This window comes from Erinaceus europaeus, chromosome X, assembly GCF_950295315.1.
Source record: "Erinaceus europaeus chromosome X, mEriEur2.1, whole genome shotgun sequence".
NCBI classification, from domain to species: Eukaryota; Metazoa; Chordata; class Mammalia; order Eulipotyphla; family Erinaceidae; genus Erinaceus; species Erinaceus europaeus.
The window spans coordinates 112,042,514-112,064,676 of NC_080185.1; the positions used below are offsets into that span (position 1 = coordinate 112,042,514).

Sequence of the window (22,163 nt, forward strand, 5' to 3'; positions counted from 1 at the left end):
TCAATAAATAAGAAACTAGACCAAAACAAACATACCTTTAAGAATTATAAGTACAATCTATCTGCACATAAGACTTCCACTTGGATTACCAAATACAAATCGGGTATTCAAAAGATCCATCTTTAACTAAATATCTCTTAAAATGGAAGTTGATAGCTATATGTTAAATTCAGATTGAATTTACTGGAATTTTCCTAAGTCATTTTCACTTGGATAGGTAATCCAAGGCACTTCACAAACAATAGTCTGATCCAATAATACCCCCATACTACTGGAATCCTCAAGCCAATTTAAAATAAGAAGAACCTGACATCGTTGCTAACTTTCAGTTTTATCAAGTTAAGGACATTAAAAAAAAACTAAATCTTTAATTTACCATCACAATCATTTCATAGAAGAAATAACATGAGGGTCGGGCGGTAGTGCAGCAGGTTAAGCACACATGGCACAAAGCTCAAGGACCAGCATGAGGATCCCGGTTCAAGCCCCCGGCTCCCCACCTGCAGGGGAGTCGCTTCACAGGCGGTGAAGCAGGTCTGCAGGTGTCTATCTTTCTCTCCCCCTCTGTCTTCCCCTCCTCTCTCCATTTCTCTGTCCTATCAAAAAAAAACATCAACAGCAATGATAATAACCACAACAATGATAAAAACAACCAGGGTAACAAAAGGGAAAAAAAGCCTCCAGGAGCAGTGGCACTGAGCCCCAGCAATTACCCATTTCTCTCTGTCCTATCCAACAAGGAACGACATCAACAATAACGATAATAACCACAACAAGGCTACAACAACAAGGGCAACAAAAGGGGGAAAAATGGCCTCCAGGAGCAGTGGATTCATGGTGCAGGCACTGAGCCCCAGCAATAACCCTGGAGGAAAAAAAAAAATAACATATCTTCCCCCAAAAAAGTTCTTTACACTAACCACATTCACCTCTGTAAAAATACTAAATTACACTACTGTTTTCCCCATTTTACCAAGTAAGACCTCATGAAAACTTCTTCGTGGAGTACACTGGTAGTTCATAAATTACTGATAAGTTTGGGAAAGTCTAGATCAACCTTTCCAGTGCATGTCTCCTTTACTATCTAGAGCATTCACAACTTCACTCAGCTTCCTACAAGATGGGAGCAGGAGGGAGAAGCTCTATCCAAAACAGTTCAAAAACAGCTACATGGGGTCATGCATTTCTGGAAAGCATCCAATTAAGCTACCTGAAGGAGGTCTTGAGTTGTCAGAAAAGGCATGGCACATTTTTGCTTAGAAAAACAACCTAGTAACTCCTAATAAGATATAGAATCTCATTGTTAAGAGATAAAACGTTTGAATACTTAAATAATGCATCTACCTTTGTATTTTTGATAGTTTAGTGGGTGATCGTCATAGTACAATGTAGCAAGAATAGATGTAATAAACTAATATAAAATAGCCGTCTTGTTTTTTAATTTTTTTAATTTATTTTTCCCATTTGTTGCCCTTGTTGTAGTTATTATTATTTTTGTTATTGATCTCAGTGTTGTTAGACAGGACAGAGAGAAATGGAAAGAGATGGGGAAGACAGAGAGGGGAAGAAAAAGACACCTGCAGAACTGCTTCACCGCTTGTGAAGCAACCTCTCTGCAAGTGAGGAGCTGGGGGCTCAAACTGGGATCCTTATGCTGGTCCTTGTGCTTCGTGGCACATGTGCTTAACCCACTGCACTACTGGCCAACTCCCATAATAGCCATCTTCTATAAATCTATATCATCTTTTTCTGAACATATGTCTCATATTTAATGGGAATAAATAATTTCTTTACCTTTTTATTTATATCTTCTTGGAAATTATATGGGAAAATGCAGTCCCTTGGGCTAGACACAACTGTAAGAAAGAAAAAAAAGAAGAAAACAACCAACCTTGGCAGAACAATTTCAAAAGTAAGTATATACTGCGAATTTCCAAATGGAAACTGCCTTAAATATAAATAAATTCCCCCCAATCTCTGAAGAATTAAGAGGATCAAGTGTTTCCACTAATCAAGTGGTTGGACTTTGAAAGAATAGTCATGGTCAGAACCACAAGTTCCTGCAACTGGTAAAAACAACTGATGAGATGTTTTGTTATACCTCTAAGTCGGAATGGAAGATACTTAGCAGTCTTTCCCAAAGGAAATCCACATCCACACACCAAACCCTCAACCACACAAACATATAATAAATATGTTTATAGGAACTCTAAAAGAGAGTAAAACTTCACAGTAAGAATATCCTAACACCTGTCTGCTTTTTTCCTTAGTCCCACTTTCCTAATACCTAAGAAATAAGACAGGAGATGCTGACCTTGTGAATTTCTGGTTTGGGGTGAAAAGATCCCAGGAAGAAAAAAAAAAAAAAAAAAGACCAATAGGACAATACTTCTCTCATTTTCTTGTTTAAACAAAAAACGTTATTTAATAGGTCAAGCTCTCAACATGGACTATATCAGAAGCCTCCGTGGAGACTGACTCCTAGCATGGAAAATTTTATAGGATAGTGTCACCCACTAAATTTTATGCATAGCACAAACCACTTGCAATATTATATGACTATAGTCCCTCCTAGATCATTTGTGCCTTAGCATCTTTACTCGATACACAGAAAACTTTGGTCAGGCTTCTAAAATGGATTTTAGAATGACATCATGAAAGGAGCTGGTTAACATGTAACTGTGACTCACAAAAAAGTACTCCATCCCAACAGAGTAATCACTGACTGAAAGAGAATATGAACATAAATATCTATCTCCCAATTTTTGCTCCTAGAACAAAAGAAACCAGCTGAGTAGGAGGCAATCAACCCAATCAAACTCCGTGTCCACAGCTGACAAAAACAATATCTTTAACAACATGCACTAACTACTAGAGACAACATTTAAAGGGAAAAAAAAGTTACTGATCAAACAGCTGGAGAAAAAAAATACATAAAACTAAAAGCAAGCCATTAGTAAACCAGCTTTAAAAAACACATACCACAGAAGTGTGACTGAAAGGGAGGCTGTGGGGGTGCTTTGTCTAATGCAAAGCTGTGATGGACCAAAGCTGCAATAGCAATAATCTGCAAAGAAAAAATGAAAAGCATCAGGTACCTACTATGAATTCTGCTTTCTTACCAAAAACACCTAGAATACTGAAAGATAAAGATTTTAGTTCATCTGACTGTTTTAACTTGATTACAAAAATGATTAAATAAACTCTATTCTACCTGTTGTCATGTTTCAATAATCAATTCAATTATATCTACTTCCTGTCTTCCCCCCAGATTATTTTGAAGCAATAACCAGACCTCTCATTTTACCTAGGAATATTTCCGCATGCAGAACTTTCTCACCCTCCGCACTGTGGGAATTTTTAGAATGCACATTTCATTTTTATCCATATTTCAATTTCATATTATAATTATTCTAGTAATCATTATATACACAGCATGCCAATATAAGAATTTAAGTGAACCAGATCAGTGTCTACTCTCTTTCAAAAATGTATTCGTTTCCTTGCTTTTTTTAAATTTTCCCTTGTGTTGCCCTTGTTGTTTTTTACTGTTGTTGTGGTTATTATTATTGTTGTTACTGATGTTGTCATTGTTAGATAGAACAGAGAGAAATGGAGAGAGATGGGGAAGACAGAGAGGGGAAGAGAATAACAGACACCTGCAGACCTGCTTCACCACCTGTGAAGTGACTCCCCTGCACGTGGGAAACTGGGGGCTCAAATTGGGATCCTTACGCTGGTCCTTGAGCTTCGCACCATGTGCGCTTAACCCGCTGCACTACTCCCCGACTCCCTTTCCTTGCTTTTTATACTGAATATCACATGTTATAAAAGCCCTGAACAGTGGTCATAAGAGCTAGAATCCAGCCCTGGTTTTATGAGTGATGTAAAGGAAACAGGTCCAAAATTCAAGTTTTGCATCTGTAAAATTGGAAAGGGTAAAAATATTCACTTTGTCTACTGTAAAAGTAAAATAAAACAACAGAAATAGTAATATGTAAACTACAATTTCAAACTTATTAAAAGACACTGCGTTAGAACAGTCCAAATAATTCTTTGTTGTGCAGACTGCCATGTGCATTGTGGGACATGCAGCAACAATCTCTGCCAATACCACTGTTCCTGAGTCTTCACCCCTAGTTGAGACAACTAAAAATAATCACCAGACACTGCCAAATGTCCTGTCAAGGCCAACATTTTATCCTACTAAGGACCACTACTTGAAAAAAATTTTTAAAAAAACACATAAGGGGCCCCAGCAATACCAGAAGATAGAGCTGAGCAGTACTCTGGTAAAAAGTAAATAAATAAAAAATAAATAAGGGGCCAGGTGGTAGCGCAGAAAGTTAAGCACACATGGCACAAAGTTCAAGGATTCCGGTTCCAGCCGCTGGCTCCCCACCTACAGAGGGTCACTTCACAAATGGTGAAGCAGGTCTGCAAGTGTCCATCTTTCTCTCCCCCTCTCGATTTCTCTCTGTCCTATCCAACAAAATAATAAGGGCAACAAAAATGGGAAAAAATGGCCTCCAGGAGCAGTGGATTCGTAGTGTAAGCACCGAGCTCCAGCGATAACCCTGGAGGCAAAATAAACAAATAAATAAAATTTTTATAAAGAAAGAAAAGCATAAAGGGGTGGAAATGACAGTGTTTGAGATTAGCTTTAAAATATTTTGTGAAGAAAGCAAAAAGGCAAGAGGTAAGTGTGACAAAACCTTGCTAATTGCTGAATATGAGCAATTAGTTAGTGGGAGCTCTTTTTATTATGCTATGTCCATATAAAGTTCTACAAAATTTTAAAAACAGGGTGCTAGGTGGTAGTACAACTAATAAAGCACATATTACAAAGTAAAAAGCCTGGAGTTCAAGGCCCTGGTCCCCACCTACAAGGGGAAAGTTTCACAAGTAGTAAAGCAGTGCTGCAGGTCTCGGTCGGTCGGTCTCTATCTATCTATCTATCTATCTATCTATCTATCTATCTATCTATCTATCTATCTCTCCGTCCCTCCTCCTTTCTCAGTTTCTGCATCTAAAAATAATTAATTAAAAAATATTTATTTTAAAAAGTATTAAAGAACAAATAAAAATAAACCCAGTGATATTTTCGTATATGGTGTCAGGGATGAAGTTTAAGGAACTGCACATGTGGGCTAGTGCTAAGCCAGCCTCAGTTTTCAATATTTTTTTTTCTATAATCACCAGGGTTTTGCCCAAGTTTAGGTTGACTTTTTTTTTTTTTAGCTAGATAAGAGACTTCCAAATGGAAAGAGGGAAAAATATAATAACACCAAAGCTTCCACCAGTGTAGCAGGGAACAGTGTCTAATCTGGGTTGTGTGTATGGCAGTGCAGGTACAATATACTGGAAAGCTATCTTGCAAGCCCTGGTCTGTAATTTCAGAGAGCAAAGAAAGACAGATAGACAGCTACCAAAGCACCACTCGACAAGCAGCCAGAGCTTCATGAATGAAAGTGCAAGTACTGGACCCACAAAGCCATATTCCTTGGCCCAAGTCCAGCAATTTAAGTCTTAATTAAAAAAAAAAATCTCCATAAAGCATTTTAGGGGAGGAGTGGGCAGGAGGGACTGAAAAAGTGTTAGGGATTCAGGAAGATGAGACAATGCATCCATATCAGCAGCTGTCCTATAAGCCATTATCCCAATAAATTGAGCTGGGGGGGGGGGGAAGAAACTCCAACACCAGAAAATCTTAACTCATTCTCTAGAATGAAGTTGAGCAGTCAATTAATATTTATTTCCCTCCAAAAAGTTTCCCTTACATAAAAGCTACATAAATTTAGACAAGCACTGCCTCTACAACATAGGTTTAAAAAAAGTTGTCCAACTTTTTTTTTTTTACCTCATTTTGGTGTGTTTTTGTATTCTGCATCGTCTTCATACTGACAGACATCACCACCAGTGGAGGAGGACTGACATCTTTAACTACATTCACCAGGTCTGGTTTCAAAGCCATTGCCTCAACCTTACACCAACTGATTAGCTGATTCAAGAGCTCTGAAACAGAACAGACAGATCAATAGTCATTTATTGAAAAAGAAAAACTACTAATTAAGACATCTGTGACTAACTGAAACTGTCTTCAATTCTTTCATCTTCTAATAAGAATGTCTTACTATAACCTTTAACTAAAACTAAGCCACATTATTGAATTGTATGCAAATTTGTGTGTTGTGTGTTTGCGTGAGTACACACATGAACACTATGCTCATTTTCCTGGGAAAAGGTCCACCAGCTAACAGCAGGTTAAAAATAAAAAAGCCAACTGTGATCCTTGGAGAAACACAGAACATTTTCAAAAGATCCATGAAGACAAAACAGTGTGTCACAACTGCAAATACTGAAAGGTCAGAGACCAAGTATGCACCAGCTACAATGAGCAGTCATGGTGCCCCTCCTACAGAAGTCAGCAGTGGCTCACTATGGAAAGCAGCTGGGCCACATCAGCCTCTTCAGAAGTCCATACCAATGACAGCACCATGAGGCATATAAGCAAAAGGCTATCAAGAACAATTAAGGCTTCCCTCCTCGTAAAATGGCAAGTACTGGAGAAATAAAATGATTCCCAATGTTACCCCTTATATCTACTAAAAATAAACATTAAAGAAACAAGCATAAAGAAGTGGACACAGGGGGTCAGGCAATAGTACAGTGGGTTGAGCGCACATGGTGCAAAGCACAAGGACCAGCATAAGGATCCCGGTTCAAGCTCCCGGCTCCCAACCTGCAGGGAGGTCATTTCACAAGCAGTGAAGCAGGTCTGCAGGTGTCTGTCTTCCTCTCCCCCTGTCTCCCCTCCTCTCTAGATTTCTCTCTGTCCTATCCAACAACAGCAGCAATGACAACAATAATAATAACAACAAGGGTAACAAGGGCAAAAAATGGGAAAATAGCCTCCAGGAGCAGTGGATTGGTACTGCAGGCACCGAGGCCCTGGAGGTAAATAAACAAATAAATAAATAAAATTTAAATAATAATAATTTTTTTAAAAGAAGTGGACACACTGAATTAAACAGGCCAGTTCCTTAACGTCCCTGCTAAAAAAACAAGTCTATCATCAATTTACATAGTAATCTGAAAGTCAATTTTTCCTTACGTGGGTTTTTTACTTCTAGCCAACAAGGTCCTTTGACCTTTCTGTTCATCAAGAACAGCTCCAAGCTGGATGTGTTGGTTCCAAATACGTGAGAGAAAGTTTCTCCTTTCAAATCCTGAGGAAGCTGTGGCATTTCAGCCTGAAAAGGTTTTAAAAAAATCATTTTGTTTAAAACTATTACTTCACATTTTCCAAAGCCTATACTTGAAATAAGCAAAAGTCTCTCTGTGAAGCACCAGAAGAAATCCCTTTCATATATATGAAATGTAATTTGTCACAAATGAAATCCAAAACAATTCACAGTACGAAACAAAAACAATTCACAATGACAAAATAATGCATCTTGATGACACCCATTAGAAGAAAAATAGGCCAAAAAGCTACCCCCAAAAAAGAATTCTGTTGAGTTATACATGCCTTACAGACAAAGAATAGCCAAATAAGAACAAAAATGAAAGCAAGTGAGTGTGAATCATTCAAAATGTTTCCATGGTACAAAGGAGACAGACAGACAGACAGACAGACAGACAGACAGACACACACACACACACACACACACAACTAGAGGAGGGGTAAAAACAGAGAGGAAAGAAGACAGACACACGCACACACGCACATACACATACACACACACACACACACACAGACTGAAGTCCAGTCAATTAATACTCTGAAGCAGTGACCATGCCTGTCATGGAAATAAGAGCAACATTATACTGACACTCCTGATGTTCCTCTCTCACCTTTCCACTGCTTAGAAGGGACATTTCAACTCCATTGACATTCATTTAACTTGAAAATCATGCTCTTTCAACTTATTTATTTAAAGATGCATATATGAAAGTAAAAAAGACAGTATGATCTGTAGTCTATGTATTTAAGTTAATATTATCCATTTTAATTATTCATTACTGTAAGTCTACCTCAATGAACTTTGGGCTTGAGAAGTCCAGCCCATATTAACTAAAAGCTTGAAAGGAGAAAAAAACATCATCCTCTACCAAAACCCAGTGATTTTCTTTGACTTACCGAATATCTGACTTCCAAATACTCAGATTTTTCTGGGACGTCAGGTATTTCAAAGGCATAGTTTTTTTCCACTATCTGAGTAAGTAAATTAAAAATCATTAGGACAAAAATTGCTCAAAAGTTAAATTGACAAGTTTACATGTCCCTGTACTGAATCATTAAGAAACTAGCACTTTGACAGAACAGAATTAAATAAAGTCCAGGAAAGCAACCTTTCCTCTTTACATCTGGGACTAAAACTACCCAGTGACAAAATACTGGAAAGACTTCCTTTGGACACTAGAGAATTTAGAAATATTGGCATGCAACAGGGACAATAAAAGCAAAATAAACAAAAAAAGAATTACTAACTCATGTACTACTCTTTGATATGAAGCAACTCCATCCTGTTAGACAAAATAGTAATCAATATTATAATTCATACTTGATGAGTACTTGCTGTGTACCAAGGACTATATTCTAACCACCTAATATGAATTAATTACTTTAATCCATCCAACAACTTTTGAAACAGGGTCTGACTTTTCAGGTGAACAAACAAGCCTAGAGAAGTTACTCAGCAGTTAACAAAGGTCACACTGAAGCACAAGCAGTCTGGACCTAGCACCTATGCTCTTCACCATTACACCATTACACCACATTGTTGCTTGAATCTTACAGGCTTAACTCATCAGCCGGTATTCAAAGCTCAAATAGTGGAGATTAAGCTTTTATTTTTTACTACTCAATCTTCCCTATTGCAATCCTTATAGCAGTATGTTGAATGAGCTACAATCTCCACTATAGGCTTCAATAACTCACTAATATCTAAACAAGTGATCAATAGCTATCACACAGAATTTTGTTCTATCAGAAATAGCATTGGAGTATCTGATTTTTAAACATGAAATCTTATTGAACCCTCTGACCAAACAACCTGGCAGTAGCAAGTATAAACAAAATCAAATCAGTTTCTTTTCCCTTTTTTTTTTTCCCTCCAGGGTTATCGCTGGGGCTCCGTGCCTGCACTAAGAATCCACTGCTCCTGGAGGCCATTTTTCCCATTTTGTTGCCCTTGTTGTGGTTTTTACTGTTACTGTTGTTATAGCTGTTGTTGTTGGATAGGACAGAGAGAAATCGAGAGAGGAGGGGAAAACAGAGGAAACATAAGACTGCTGCAGACCTGCTTCACCGCCTGTGAAGTGACTCCCCTGCAGGTGGGGAGCCGGGGGCTAGAACAGGGATCCTTAAGCAGTCCTTGCACTTTGCAGCATGTGCGCTTAAGCTGCTGTGCTACCTCCCAGCCCCCCTTTTTCCTTTTTATATTAAGAGCATATGAGAAGGAGTAGGGCGGTAGCGCCTGCAGGTGTCTATCTTTCTCTCCCCGTCTTCCCCTCCTCTCTCCATTTCTCTCTATCCTATCCAACAATGATGACATTAGTAACTACAACAATAAAACAAGGGCAACAAAAGGGCAAATAATTATTTTTAAAAAAATTTTTTTTAAAAGAGCATATGAAAAGTTGCAAGTAGCAGAGACAATCTGCTATGAATTTAATTTCTATGCAAATTAATGAACATTATTTTATAAGCAGTGTAAAGAGAAATACATTTTATAAATCTGGTTTGTATTAGTTTCACATTGATAAATACTAGTTTAGCATTAATACATATGAAATTTCCATTCAATAAAGTATAACCACACAGAAGAAATTGTGCACAAAGTGTATACAATAACTATTGGCTAAATCAGGAAATAAACAATGGGTCCAGGCAGCAGTGGATTCTGTTAAGCACACATGTCACAATGCTCAAGGATCTGGGTTCAAGCCCCTGGTCCTCACCTCCATGGGAAAGCTTCTGAAATGGTGAAGTAGTACTGCAGGTGTCTCTCTCTCCCACTTTCCTCACAATTTCTGCCTCAATATTCAATAAATAAATAACATTTTTAAAAAATGAAGTGAACAAATAGACCTGGAAAAATTATCAACAGATACAAACCTTGGACTTGAACTTCATAATTCTATATTTTGCTGCTATTTTCTCATCAAACTCATCATAGACATCTTTCATTGTAACTGGAGCTCCTGTTTCTTTTCCTGTATTTATATCAATTTTCTGCTCTCCCACAGGGAATGGAAAGAAAGGAAGAAAAAAAGGTATCTGCACATATGACAGTCTCTACCACAAGAGCACAAGTATAAATCAAGTTTTATCCTCACCTTCTTAAACATTTTATTTGAACAGTTTGAATTCAAAGATACAAGCTAAAAAAAAAAAATGAAAACCCAATGCTTGATTCCTCTCAAAAGCATTACAAAGCCATAAGGGATAAAGATAAGCACACCTATAAAATGAGAGAGTAAGATTTATAAATCCTAATCAAGAAGTTCTGCAGTTCAACTGAGATAGGGCTGGGTTTGGAGGGGAGAATGGTTGTTAAGTCCCACCAGCAACAAAAAGAGTAGTAAATACAACTGACTTTGTTAAATGGATGTAGACAAAAATGCTATGACATCTATTCAGCAGGAATAAAAGTTGGGGTGGGGGTGGTACACCTGGTTGAGCACACACATTACTATGCACAAAGACCCAGGTTTAAACCTCCAGTCCCCACCTGCAAGGTGGAAGCTTCATAAGCAGTGAAGCAGTGCTGCAGGTCAGTCGGTCTGTCTGGCTAGCTGGCTAGCTAGCTATCTCCCCATACCCTTCAATTTCTTCTTTTTTTCTTTATTGGGAGGATTAATGGTTTAGTCAACTGTAAAATATGATAATTTGTACATGTGTAACATTTCTCAGTTTTCCACATAACAATTCAACCCCCACTATGTCCTCTTCTGTCATCATGTTCCAGGACCTGAACCCTCCCACCTACCACAGAGTCTTTTACTTTGGTGCAATACACCAAACTCAGTCCAAGTTCTGTTTTGTGTGTCCCATTTTGCTCCTCAATTCCTCTCTGTCCTATCAAATAAGTAAAATCTTAAAAAAAAAAAAAAAAAAGAAGAAGAAGAAGCTAAAGTTGGGCCAAAAATCATGTCACATTTTAGAATCTTGAAGTCCCAACCCCAAAGAGTATGGAAATGGGAGGAATATATACTAAAACTCAGGCTGTCATATTCTTTCTAACAAGTTTAAAAACTGGAGCAGGGGTAAATAGCGTAATGGTTATGCAAAGAGACTCTTATGCCTGAGGCTCCAAAGTCCCAGGTTCAATCATCTGCACCACCATAAACCAGAGTGAACCGAACCAGTGCTCTGGTAAAACAAAAACAAAAAGTTTAAAAACTGAATACAACTTCATTCCCCTACTTTTCTCAAACTACAGTAGAGCTACTGACAGTGTTCACTAGACAGGTAGACTAAACAAGAAAGCAGCAAACATAGGCCATATGGTATTTATAGATACTCAAATGTTTACCGTTTCCCGGGGAAGGAAGTATAGTGTTCGTTCGATGTTTTTCACCATGACACAACAGCTCACATAGGTTTGGGCTGATTCAATCCAAACTTTGCCAAACAGAAATACCACACCTAAAGTAATGGAAAAAATTATGAGAAAAGAAATACTGATTATAACAGGTTAAAAGAATAATACAAAGCTAAATATATCTACACATTCATTCATGCCATCATCATTCTTTGTCTTTTTTTTTTTTTTTTGTACTTCCAGGAAAACTAACACTAATGTGTAAGGATAACTATATATGGCTCATTATTATTTGTATATAAAATTTATCTAGGAAAAACATGACCCATCTCATACTTTATCCCATATAATATCTCACAAGTTTTAATTATTGTCTCTTGTTTCATCCTTTCCTTACAGGTCTCTTAAGACATCTGGCTACATAATATTTAAAATGTTTCTTTCGTGGTCCGGGCAGTGGCGCAGTGGATAAAGCAAGGACTCTCAATGAGAGTCCTTGAGTTCATGAGGTCCTGAGTTCAATCCCCGGCAGCACATATGCCAGAGTGATGCCTGGTTCTTTCTCTCCTATCTTTTTCATTAATAAATAAATAAAATCTTTTTAAAAAAAATGTTTCTTTCTCAGGTGTGGGGTAGATAGCATAATGGTTATGCAAAGAGACTGTCATGCCGGAGGCTCCGAAGTCCCAGGTTCAATAACCCCCCCAACCACCACTAACCCACCCCACCCCAAGCCCGCACCACCATAAGCCTGAACTGAACAGTGCTCTGGTATTTCTCTCTGTGTTTTTCTCTCTGCATCTCTCAAAAATAAAAAATAAAAATAAAATACTTTTAAAACGTCATCTATAAAAGAAAAAAATGTCATGACTTTTTTAAAAAATTTAAAAAAAAATAAGATGTCTCTTTTTCTTCTATTCCAGTTTAACAAGTAGTCTAGCAACCAGGTCAGCAGACATGCATCCACTTTTTGAAATTCCTAAATAATAAGTACAAGGTAAAAATAAGCCTTTCTATAATTTATCTCTAAGAATGATTTATTTCATAAAAGAGAGAAGTCTGAGCACCACATGTCATGCCAGAAATTGAATTAGAGATCCCACACAAGCAAGTTCTCTACTCTACCAGCTGAACTACCTGCCTGGACAAAACAAACCTTCTCAAATATATCAAGGCATTATTCATCAAAACCAGGTCAAGAAAAACCCCCAAAGATTTGACTGTCAACACCAGAGATGGTTACTGTGTACTCCTTGGCTCCAGGAATAATTAGACAGTAGTACTCAACATTGCCACTTAACATAGTGACTTATCTGAAACACTAAGAAAATTCTGGCACATGTAAAGAATACTGTTCACAAGCCCAATTGCTCATTTCACAAGGTAACTCATCAGAGCTTCCTTCTATCATACATTCTAGTGACAAAATAAAACCATCTAAGAATTTTCATTTCTGCAAATGATTACAATTCTTACAAGAGCAATGTGATTTCCAGCTGGGAGGAGGCGGAGGGTGGGGGGGGAGAGAAGGAAGGACTGTGAGAATGATTAAAAAAGAAAAAATAATCACAGTAACTTAGAAAATTAAAAGTTATCCTCATAATAGTTGGAAACGGGAAAAAAAATCCCATGCGAAGAAAAATAAAGACCCTAATATTGGATTCAAAGATTCAAATAGCTCATTTTACAGTTCATGCAACACATTTGACACTGTTTATGCCTCATTTGCCACAAAAAGACCATGGTAAACAAAGATTACATTCCCCCCAAAGTTACTAGCTGAAACCAGGTGCAGTCAGGATTATTCAACCTTGAAAAAGTCATAATGAAGACAGGATATCTTCCCATATGCAAAGAGTAAGATTCTTTTCATAATTATGGAGCATTCAGCAACAACTGAGTTACTTAGAATCTGTAAGAAAGTACGAAATAGTAACAGGGTCTTGGGAGTACTTCGTTTTATTAGCAGCATTGATTTTACTAAGGCTCAGTGATCACTACCTGCTATCATGATGAAACTGTTCAACCCTCTGAGATTAAAGAACTTTTTCAATACCATCTTATTTAGCCCACTAGAATCAATCAAATAAGATACAACTTGAAAAGTACCAGAAAACAGCAGAAAGGACAGTGGACAAAAATCCCAGAACTCTGCTGCCCAAGAGCTAATCACTTTAACCTTTTGAGCCTCAGCTTTCACCTCTTTAAGTGAGTAGCTAGACCATGTAGTTTTAAAGCCTTAGAGCACTGGAAATTTCCTTTTACCATTTAGAAGAGAGACCAGTAACAGAGTGGTGCCTCTTTCACTTGCAACACATTTCTCAATAGTGGCTAAGTAGGCTAGCCCATCACTATACACTAGGAATTCAACAACAATGCACATCATAAACTTATTGCTTTGTAAGTTGAGCTATGCTTCAAAGCCTCAATCTTCACCTCCAATACCATCACTGCAGACCAGCACCAGCAGATAGAATTTCTGAGATCAAATTGTTTTGCAGCTGTGCAATCCCTGAATATGTCACATGTAGCCATTGAACACATGAAATATGGAATTTTAAATTCTGGTTCATTCTATTGATCATTACTTTAAATTTAAAGAGCTAAAGGTAATCAGTGACTACTAAAAGAGGAGGCTTGGTGCCTGCACAACGAATCTCCAACTCCCTGTAGCCATTTTTTTTCCTCCCCCCCATTTTGATAGAACATAAAAAAACTGACAGAGAAATTGAGAGGGGAGGTGAAGAGAGAGGGAGGGAGGGAAGGAGGGAGGGAGAGAGAGAGAGAGCTGCAGCACTGCTTTACTACTCGTGAAGCTTCCAATCTGACATGGGACTGGGGGCTTGAGCCCGGGACACTGCACCTGGTTTTATGTGCACTCAACTGGGTAAGCCACCACTCAACCCCTCATTTAGTTTTTTTTTTAAGATTTACTTATTTGAGCAGCTGGAAAAATAACTCAACTAGTACAGCAAAGGACTTGCATGCCTACTATTCCTGGATCAATTCCTGACACTACATATATGGAGTGGTACTCTCAATTCTTTCATGTGAAATTCTCTCTACCTAATTAATATTTTTCAAATATTTCATTTTATTTATTTATAAATGGGAGGGATAGAAGGAGAGAAAGAACCAGACATCACTCTGGTACATATGCTGCCAGGTATCAAACTCAAGACCTCATGCTTGAGAATCCAACACTTTATCCATTGTGCTACCTCCTAGACTACACTAAATAAATCTTTCTAAAAGAGAACCTGAGCACCATGCCAGTAAATATAGTGCTGGGGATCAAACCCAAGATTTTATAAGTTGTGGGTCACTGAACCACATCCCAGGCAGCAATACTCTTTTTTTCCTATCACTTATTTATTTATTTTAATGAGAGAGAGACAGGGAGAAGGAGAGGGAGAGGGAGAGAGATAGGGGTGGGGGAGAAAGAGAATGTGTGTGTGTGTGTGTGTGTGTGTGTGTGTGTGTGTGTGTGTGTGTGTGTGTGTTAATGAGTGAGAGACCAGCTACTCAGCTCTGGCTTATGTTGGTCTGGGAACTGAACCTAGGACCTCAAAGCCTCAGGTATGAAAGTCTGTTTGTATAACCATTGTGCTAGCTCCTCAGCCCCAATACTCTTTATTTTTTATTTATTTGTTTGGCTGTTACTGGAGCTTCAGTATTCCAGGCTGTTTTTTTTTTTTTTAGGGATTATTCATACCATAACTCCTCTCCATCTGGGTAACTGGCATCCAGGTGAGCCTTTGCTCTCTTCCTGAGCGCATGTGCAAGGGTACAGTTTATGTCCATTACAATCATTCAAGCATTTAAGGGAGATGCACTACTTTGTATCAATGACATAGTTAACAGGAGTATGACTGATTGATTACCTGGTTGACTGAACTGATCTTCATAAGCATCCAGCCAGTAAAATTGAAACACTTGTTCCTCATCTTCCCCTTTAACTAGTGGGAGGTGGTTAGCATCCACTTGCACTTCTGGGGCTGAGAAATTGTTGTCTCCTTCCTGCTCAATATCCCAACAAGAGACACCTGGGAGAAAACTTCCTCTGCAAAAATCACATTTCAAAAATTTTTAAAATCCTGGAGAATAATTTTAAGACTACCATTTTGAAAAGTCAAAAACAAAACAAAACAAAAAAGGCTCTTACATGGTCCCTTTCCCAGGTTCTGCCTCATGTTTCACATCCTCTACTGGTTCACTCTCTTGATCCCAAGCCTTGGCAACCACTGGCTCCACATCCACCTCCTCCGTTTCCATGGGCTCATCAAAGTCATCATCTTCAAAATTCATTGGCCCTGGTTCCTCCTTGTCATCTGTAGGCAAGGCTGCCACTGGCTCTCCTGAAGGTGTCACACATTCCCATCATGAAATACTGCCCCAGCTCAAAGGCTCCTGAGCTGTCCCACACTTAATTTGTATTTCCCTTCAATCTCCAAATTGAAGGGTTTTAATGTTTTTTTTAATATTTATTTCCTTTTTGTTGCCCTTGTTTTTTATTGTTGTTGTAGTAATTATTGTTGTTATTGATGTCGTTGTTAGCTAGGACAGAGAGAAATGGAGAGAGGAGGGGAGGACAGAGAGGGGGAGAGAAAGACAGACACCTGCAGACCTGCTTCACTACTTGTGAAGCGACTCCCCTGCAGGTGGGGAGCCAGGGGCTCAAACCAGGATCCTCACGCTGGTTCTTGCACTTTGCAACATGTGCACTTAACCTGCTGCGCTACTGCCTGACTCCCGGGTTTTAATGTTTTCCACTACGAACTCCAATCTCTCATACTTCAACCTGCTATCACAGTACCTTCAAGATTGCCTCCAATTTCTCCTTCACTATTTACCACCCTTACACTTCCACCTACCAGCAGACTTACCAGCAAATTCAGCACATTTATGAGGAGCAGGAGTTAATGAAAGTTCCTTCTTTGATATGGGAGGAGCAGTCTTTCCTGAAGGAGCTGCCTATAAATGTTTTTAAATATTCATTCAGTCAGAGTTGCATTCTAAAAATATGCAACTATCCTACCCTGACCAGAGATAATGACAGTTCCCACTTTAAAAATGATTTTGTGTGTTATTAATGTAGCAACTTCAATTATTTTAGTTACCCAGGTTTACAAAAAAAAAACACTTGTTTCCAGGTGGAAAATTACTGCATTTAGCACAGTTGTAATACCTATAATAAACACATACTAGTTACTACAAAATTTACTATGGAGAAAAAGCAAGCACATGCTATTTTTGAAATATATGAAACTCTAAGAGCAAACTGGAGTCTTAATTTAAAACAAAACTCAAGAGCAAATTCAAAGGCATTTCCACACACACACAAAAAAAAAAAAGCCACAAAGTAAATTCTAAGTAATAATATAAATCAAGGTTGAACATATTTCCACACACTTTACCTTAGGGGTGCGCATAGAGAAAGGGTTCAGTGAAGTACCACAGGATCTTTTCTTCTTAGGTATTATTACAGGTGGTAGAGTTATTTGAGGAGCCTAAAAGGGTAGAACATTCACTGCCATACTTGTTTTACCACAAGACTGAAAATGTGCTTTTCTTCACTCATAGACACCAAAAGAGTGAAGCATCTTGTTCCTTCCTGTCCTCCCCAAAGATCTATGTTCATGCACTGCAGTTACTATAGCAACAATACTATAGACTCACTAGGGACCAGAATAGATATTGAATCCACCCCTCACCAATTTCTTCTTTTCAAACTTAGCATACTTTTTCTTGTATCCTTCCAGAATGTTACATTAAAAACTCTCAAGCTGGAACAACCTGGTGTCTATATTAATCAATTTAACCAATGGTCAGTTGGAAGAAAGCATACCATTTTAAGAGAGAATTTAGTCTGTATGAAAATAGTCAAACTGCAAATTCCTAGTGCAGCTAAGTCTGTCTGAATACTATGGGAGCCAGATCATTGGCTCTTCCTTCCCCCACTTGGCACACAAATAAGGATCTTGTGCCTGATTGTGCAGACTGATAGGCTTCTATCTATTTCAGGGACATACAAAGCAGCAACTGAGTACAAAAGGTGTGTATTCCCAGAACAAGTTCCCGTGTGTGTGTTCTTACTACTTCAAACACACCCCTACACAGCCCCATCTATAATATGTAATCACAACGTTTAAAACAGCTGGAAATGACTCACCCAAAATGGTGAGAAGAAACCAATTTAAAGACTGGGGGAAGGGAAGTGTTGTTCTTATATGTTTTTTTTTTTTAATTCTAGCAATAGTGTGTTCTATGAAATCACTGGATTTATTTTTTCAGCCTCTCTTCCACATGCCTTATAGATTCCAAAGATTCACTTACCTCCATGTTCAGATCCTGTAAAATGTCACCTAGCAGATCATCCTTGGACAAGTCTACAGATTTCTGGAAATGATAAAGGAAGAATGAGAAAGCCCTGCTCTTCACATCTGCACCAGCAGATTGGTTGAAAGGGCAGCCTAACCAGCCTCTGTCTCTTCATCCCTCACTTTGAGTACTCATTCACAATTCAGACTCATAAACGTGTAATTTCTAAACCCAGAGCTCCAACCCCTATTTACATCCACATGCCAAAATCTTCTAGCTAGGCACTGAAGTTAAACACACTGCCAGTCCTGCTCTTATCAATTTTTTCTGTCTCCAAGTTTCAACCACTTCAGTGTACACCCAACTTAAGTAACTCAAATGGGAAAATATTTATCAAATATCTGAACTCAAATACACTGAGCACCTATTATCCATATAATCAAATATTAAGTTTACTTCACAAGGAAAAAGATAAAGTAAAAGAAAATCATAAAGCTCACATCTGCAGTTTTCTTCCCAGCACTAGCAATGAACATTGACTTGATGTCATTTGGTTTTGTCACAGGAGCCTTCTTCACATTTCTCTTGTCTTTGAGGCGGGTTTTATTATCTTTCTCTGTTGAGATATAAATTACTTAGAATCATACACCAGGAAATATTAAAATGGAAAAGTAAAAGCCTTCTGAAAGAGACTTTAAGGATAAAAATGCTAAAGTATCAAATACAAAAACGAGCTTTAATACAAAGGACACATACAAAAGTCTTTAAAATAAGCTATTTAATGTGGTCCAGGAGATGGTGCAGTGGATAAAGCACTAAACTCTCAAGCATGAGGTTCTGAGTTCAATTCCTGGCAGCACATGTACCAGAGTGAAGTCCGGTCCTTTCTCTCTCTCTCCACTTTTCTCAGTAATAAATAAAACTTTAAAAAATAAAATAAAATAAGCTAATTCAGCTCCCCACCTGTAGGGGAGTCGCTTCACAGGCGGTGAAGCAGGTCTTCAGGTGTCTATCTTTCTCTCCCCCTGTCTTCCCCTCCTCTCTCCATTTCTCTCTGTCCTATCTAACAACAACGATATCAACAACAACTACAACAACAATGAAAAACAACAAGGGCAACAAAAAGGAAAAATAAATAAATATAAAAAAATAATAAAAAGAAAGAAAATGTCAACAAACAAGAGTAAATGAAAAAGGCCAAAGGGGGAGAAGGGATAGTGCTATTCTACACTAAATGAAACTAAAGAAACATCCAAATTAAAGTTGGCCCTACATGTTTCTAAAACACAATTTTATAAGCCATGAAGTCCCCGACCTGCCAGCATACAAGTTTGCTAACTGGGGAAATCTTAATATGGATAATACATTAGATAAAATCTTCAGAATGAGCTTGTGACTAAATAGAAAAATGTTCTTGTTCTTAGGAAATCATTGCTGAAGCATGTAGGGGGAGAAAATAAACAAATACTGTATAGTGTTAACAATGTACAAATTAGGGTCCAGACTTGATTAAAAAAAAAAAAGAAAGTAAGATAGCATAAGCTTAGTGCTTGTGGCCACATGTATCTCTTATGAGCATTACATAGTCTACTTAATATTTTATTCTTTTTTTAAATAAATATTTGTTTTGTTTTTTACTAGAGAACTGTTCAGCTCTAGCTTATCGTAGTGTGGGAAATTGAACCTGAAACTTGGGAGCCTCGGGCATGAAAGTCTCTTTGCACAACCATTATGCTACCTATCCCCACTATTTTTTTTTCTTTTAAAGACTCTTTAGGAAAGCAATAACTGACTCTCATGCCTGAGAGTCCCCCCACAGTTTCTCTCTATCCTATCCAATAAAATAGAAAAGAAAAAAAAAAAGGTCATCAGGAGCAGTGGATTCATGGTGCCGGCACTGAGCCTCAGTGATAACCCTGGAGGCAAAAAAAAAAAAAAAAAAAAAAAGATTTAATTTATTAATGAGAAAGAGAGAGAAAGAACCAGACATTATTCTGGTACATGTGCTGCTGAGGATTGAACTCGGGACTTCATGCTTGAGAGTCTAATGCTTTCTCCACTGCACCACCTCCTGGACCAACAGACTAATTTTACATCTCAATTAGATAAAGCAAGCTGATTATCCTAAGTTCTAAATCTTGTTATTACACTGCACTATTATCAGAGAGCAGAAATTCTACCACTTCAGGAGAAACTGGAAACCAACACATATGACCATAACCCTCAAAATCAGAAAGACTTTAAAATGATCATAGGACTGAAATTTTCAAAATAAAATAAAATAAAACTAAAAAGCCAGTGGAGGAGACAGCATAATGGTTACACCAAAAGAAAAAAAATCTGCACCAAAGTAAAAGACTGAGGTGTGGGGCAGTGTTCAGTTCCTGGAACATGATGGCAGAAGAGGATGTAGGTGGGAGGTTAGATTGTTATGTGGAAATTTGAGAAATGTTACACATGTAAGAACTACTGTATTTTACTGTCAACTGTAAACCATTAACCTCACCAATAAATAAAATAAAGAAAAATAATAAGCAAATAAATAATAAGTTTTACATTACAAAAAGAAATTAAAAGGCCAAACTCTGGATAATAAGCATGAAATATTATTTCCTAGTGGTATTTTATGGGTTTTTAAAATTTTTTATATAACTACATTTCTCTCAATATATTTAAACATAGTCTATAACCAAATACTATCATGGTAGGTTCTTTACCCTTAAGAAAAACTGTTGAAGTACTAAGTCACCTCAAATGTCCGACAATTCTATAAATTTTAAACAGTACTCTCTTGGTACCTTTCTCTTGGGAATTAAGGGCATCATCTTCAAGGTCATCATCAAAAATCTCCCGGCCATCTTCCACATAGCCAATACCATCTGCAGAATAAAATTTAATGCTGAGTGCAAATAATTCTCTAAGTGGTCAATAATACTTTAGCCATGACCCTTTTTTTATATATATTTTATTTTATTTATTTATTCCCTTTTGTTGCCCTTGTTGTTTTATTGTTGTAGTTATTATTGTTGTCGTTGTTGGATAGGACAGAGAGAAACGGAGAGAGGAGGGGAAGACAGAGAGGGGGAGAGAAAGATAGACACCTGCAGACCTGCTTCACCGCCTGTGAAGCGACTCCCCTGCAGGTGGGGAGCCGGGGTTCAAACCGGGATCCTTATGCCGGTCCTTGTGCTTTGCGCCACCTGCGCTTAACCCGCTGCGCTACAGCCCGACTCCCAGCCATGACCCTTTTATACCCAAGATGTTCTCTTAGTCTGTGCCATTTTTAAGCCCAGCAAGTCTAGTTCAAAGAAGTTTAGATGAAGCTGCATTCACACAGGTTTTCTCAATCAAAGCTGTAGGACATATACTATATATATATATACCTATCCCCAAGAGGGCTAAGGATATGACTAGGCTCATGGAGTCAATTTGACACTAAGAATCAAGATCACCAGAAAACCAGAAAAATCTATTAAGGAGGACCAGCAATATGGCAGATTCCTATTACAAAAGTAGAAACAAATAAATAGCTACAATCTAACTTCCTCCCACAGTCAGCATCTCATCCAAGGAAACCCCACCTAGCAGGAACCAACAAACTCCCCACAAAGGGCCCAAAACATTAGAACCAGCCTTCGCATAGTACCTTCCTCATAATCATTCTGTGAAATAGGTGATTTTCTTATTCCCACACTAATGGGGGTACCCAAAAGGTCTATGACTCCTCCCAAACTAGTCACTTCCTGAAGGCTTTATATGATATGGTAAGGTATGTGTGGATTCTCTAAAACGCCCCCAAATTAACTCTATCACACTCCTGATGTACTTTCAAGTACATTTAAGAAAAATTTCAACCAAAGTTGTGATCTTAACAGTGTCTTACTTTTGCCCATGTCAAGCAGCAATTCCACATGGAAATCTGAAAAGCAACTAATACAGTGCCTGGCAGGTAATTTCCACATACCATCATCCACAATCCAGTCATCATCCTGGCGTGCCTGCACCAGCTTTGAATACTGTTCCTCATCAACTTCTTCATAAACGCTTGTGAAGTCCTCAACCTGCCAGCATACAAGTTTGAGAAAGCTTCAGATGGAGTGAAAGTGTTAAACAATTTTGATGAAAAAGTTGTCAAATTCAAACTGGAATGGCAGCCTGAAGGAGTAGCTACAACCAAATCATGAGTACTGACATTCAATACCACTACAGGGTGATCCTTAAATAGACATCAATTAACTTAGTATTCCTTTTAGGTGGGTGTTAACATAAGATATTAAATTATTCCATTAG

General features: G+C 38.0%; 1 protein-coding gene across 2 annotated transcripts in view; it reads right to left on the reverse strand.

Moving 5' to 3' along the window:
• The window catches only part of POLA1 (DNA polymerase alpha 1, catalytic subunit), a 323,415-nt gene that overhangs the window by 291,858 nt on the left and 9,394 nt on the right, over positions 1-22,163 (reverse strand). For both annotated transcript variants that reach the window (XM_060182802.1, XM_060182803.1), the window contains exons 3-17: positions 21,838-21,934; positions 20,672-20,752; positions 18,374-18,489; positions 17,889-17,951; positions 16,970-17,062; positions 16,439-16,526; positions 15,718-15,910; positions 15,437-15,615; positions 11,544-11,656; positions 10,124-10,240; positions 8,144-8,218; positions 7,115-7,253; positions 5,861-6,015; positions 2,983-3,067; positions 1,795-1,856 (exon numbers count right to left, since the gene is read on the reverse strand). In XM_060182802.1, coding sequence (XP_060038785.1) covers positions 1,795-1,856; positions 2,983-3,067; positions 5,861-6,015; positions 7,115-7,253; positions 8,144-8,218; positions 10,124-10,240; positions 11,544-11,656; positions 15,437-15,615; positions 15,718-15,910; positions 16,439-16,526; positions 16,970-17,062; positions 17,889-17,951; positions 18,374-18,489; positions 20,672-20,752; positions 21,838-21,934 — 1,656 coding nt within the window. The remainder of the gene's footprint in view (positions 1-1,794; positions 1,857-2,982; positions 3,068-5,860; positions 6,016-7,114; positions 7,254-8,143; positions 8,219-10,123; positions 10,241-11,543; positions 11,657-15,436; positions 15,616-15,717; positions 15,911-16,438; positions 16,527-16,969; positions 17,063-17,888; positions 17,952-18,373; positions 18,490-20,671; positions 20,753-21,837; positions 21,935-22,163) is intronic.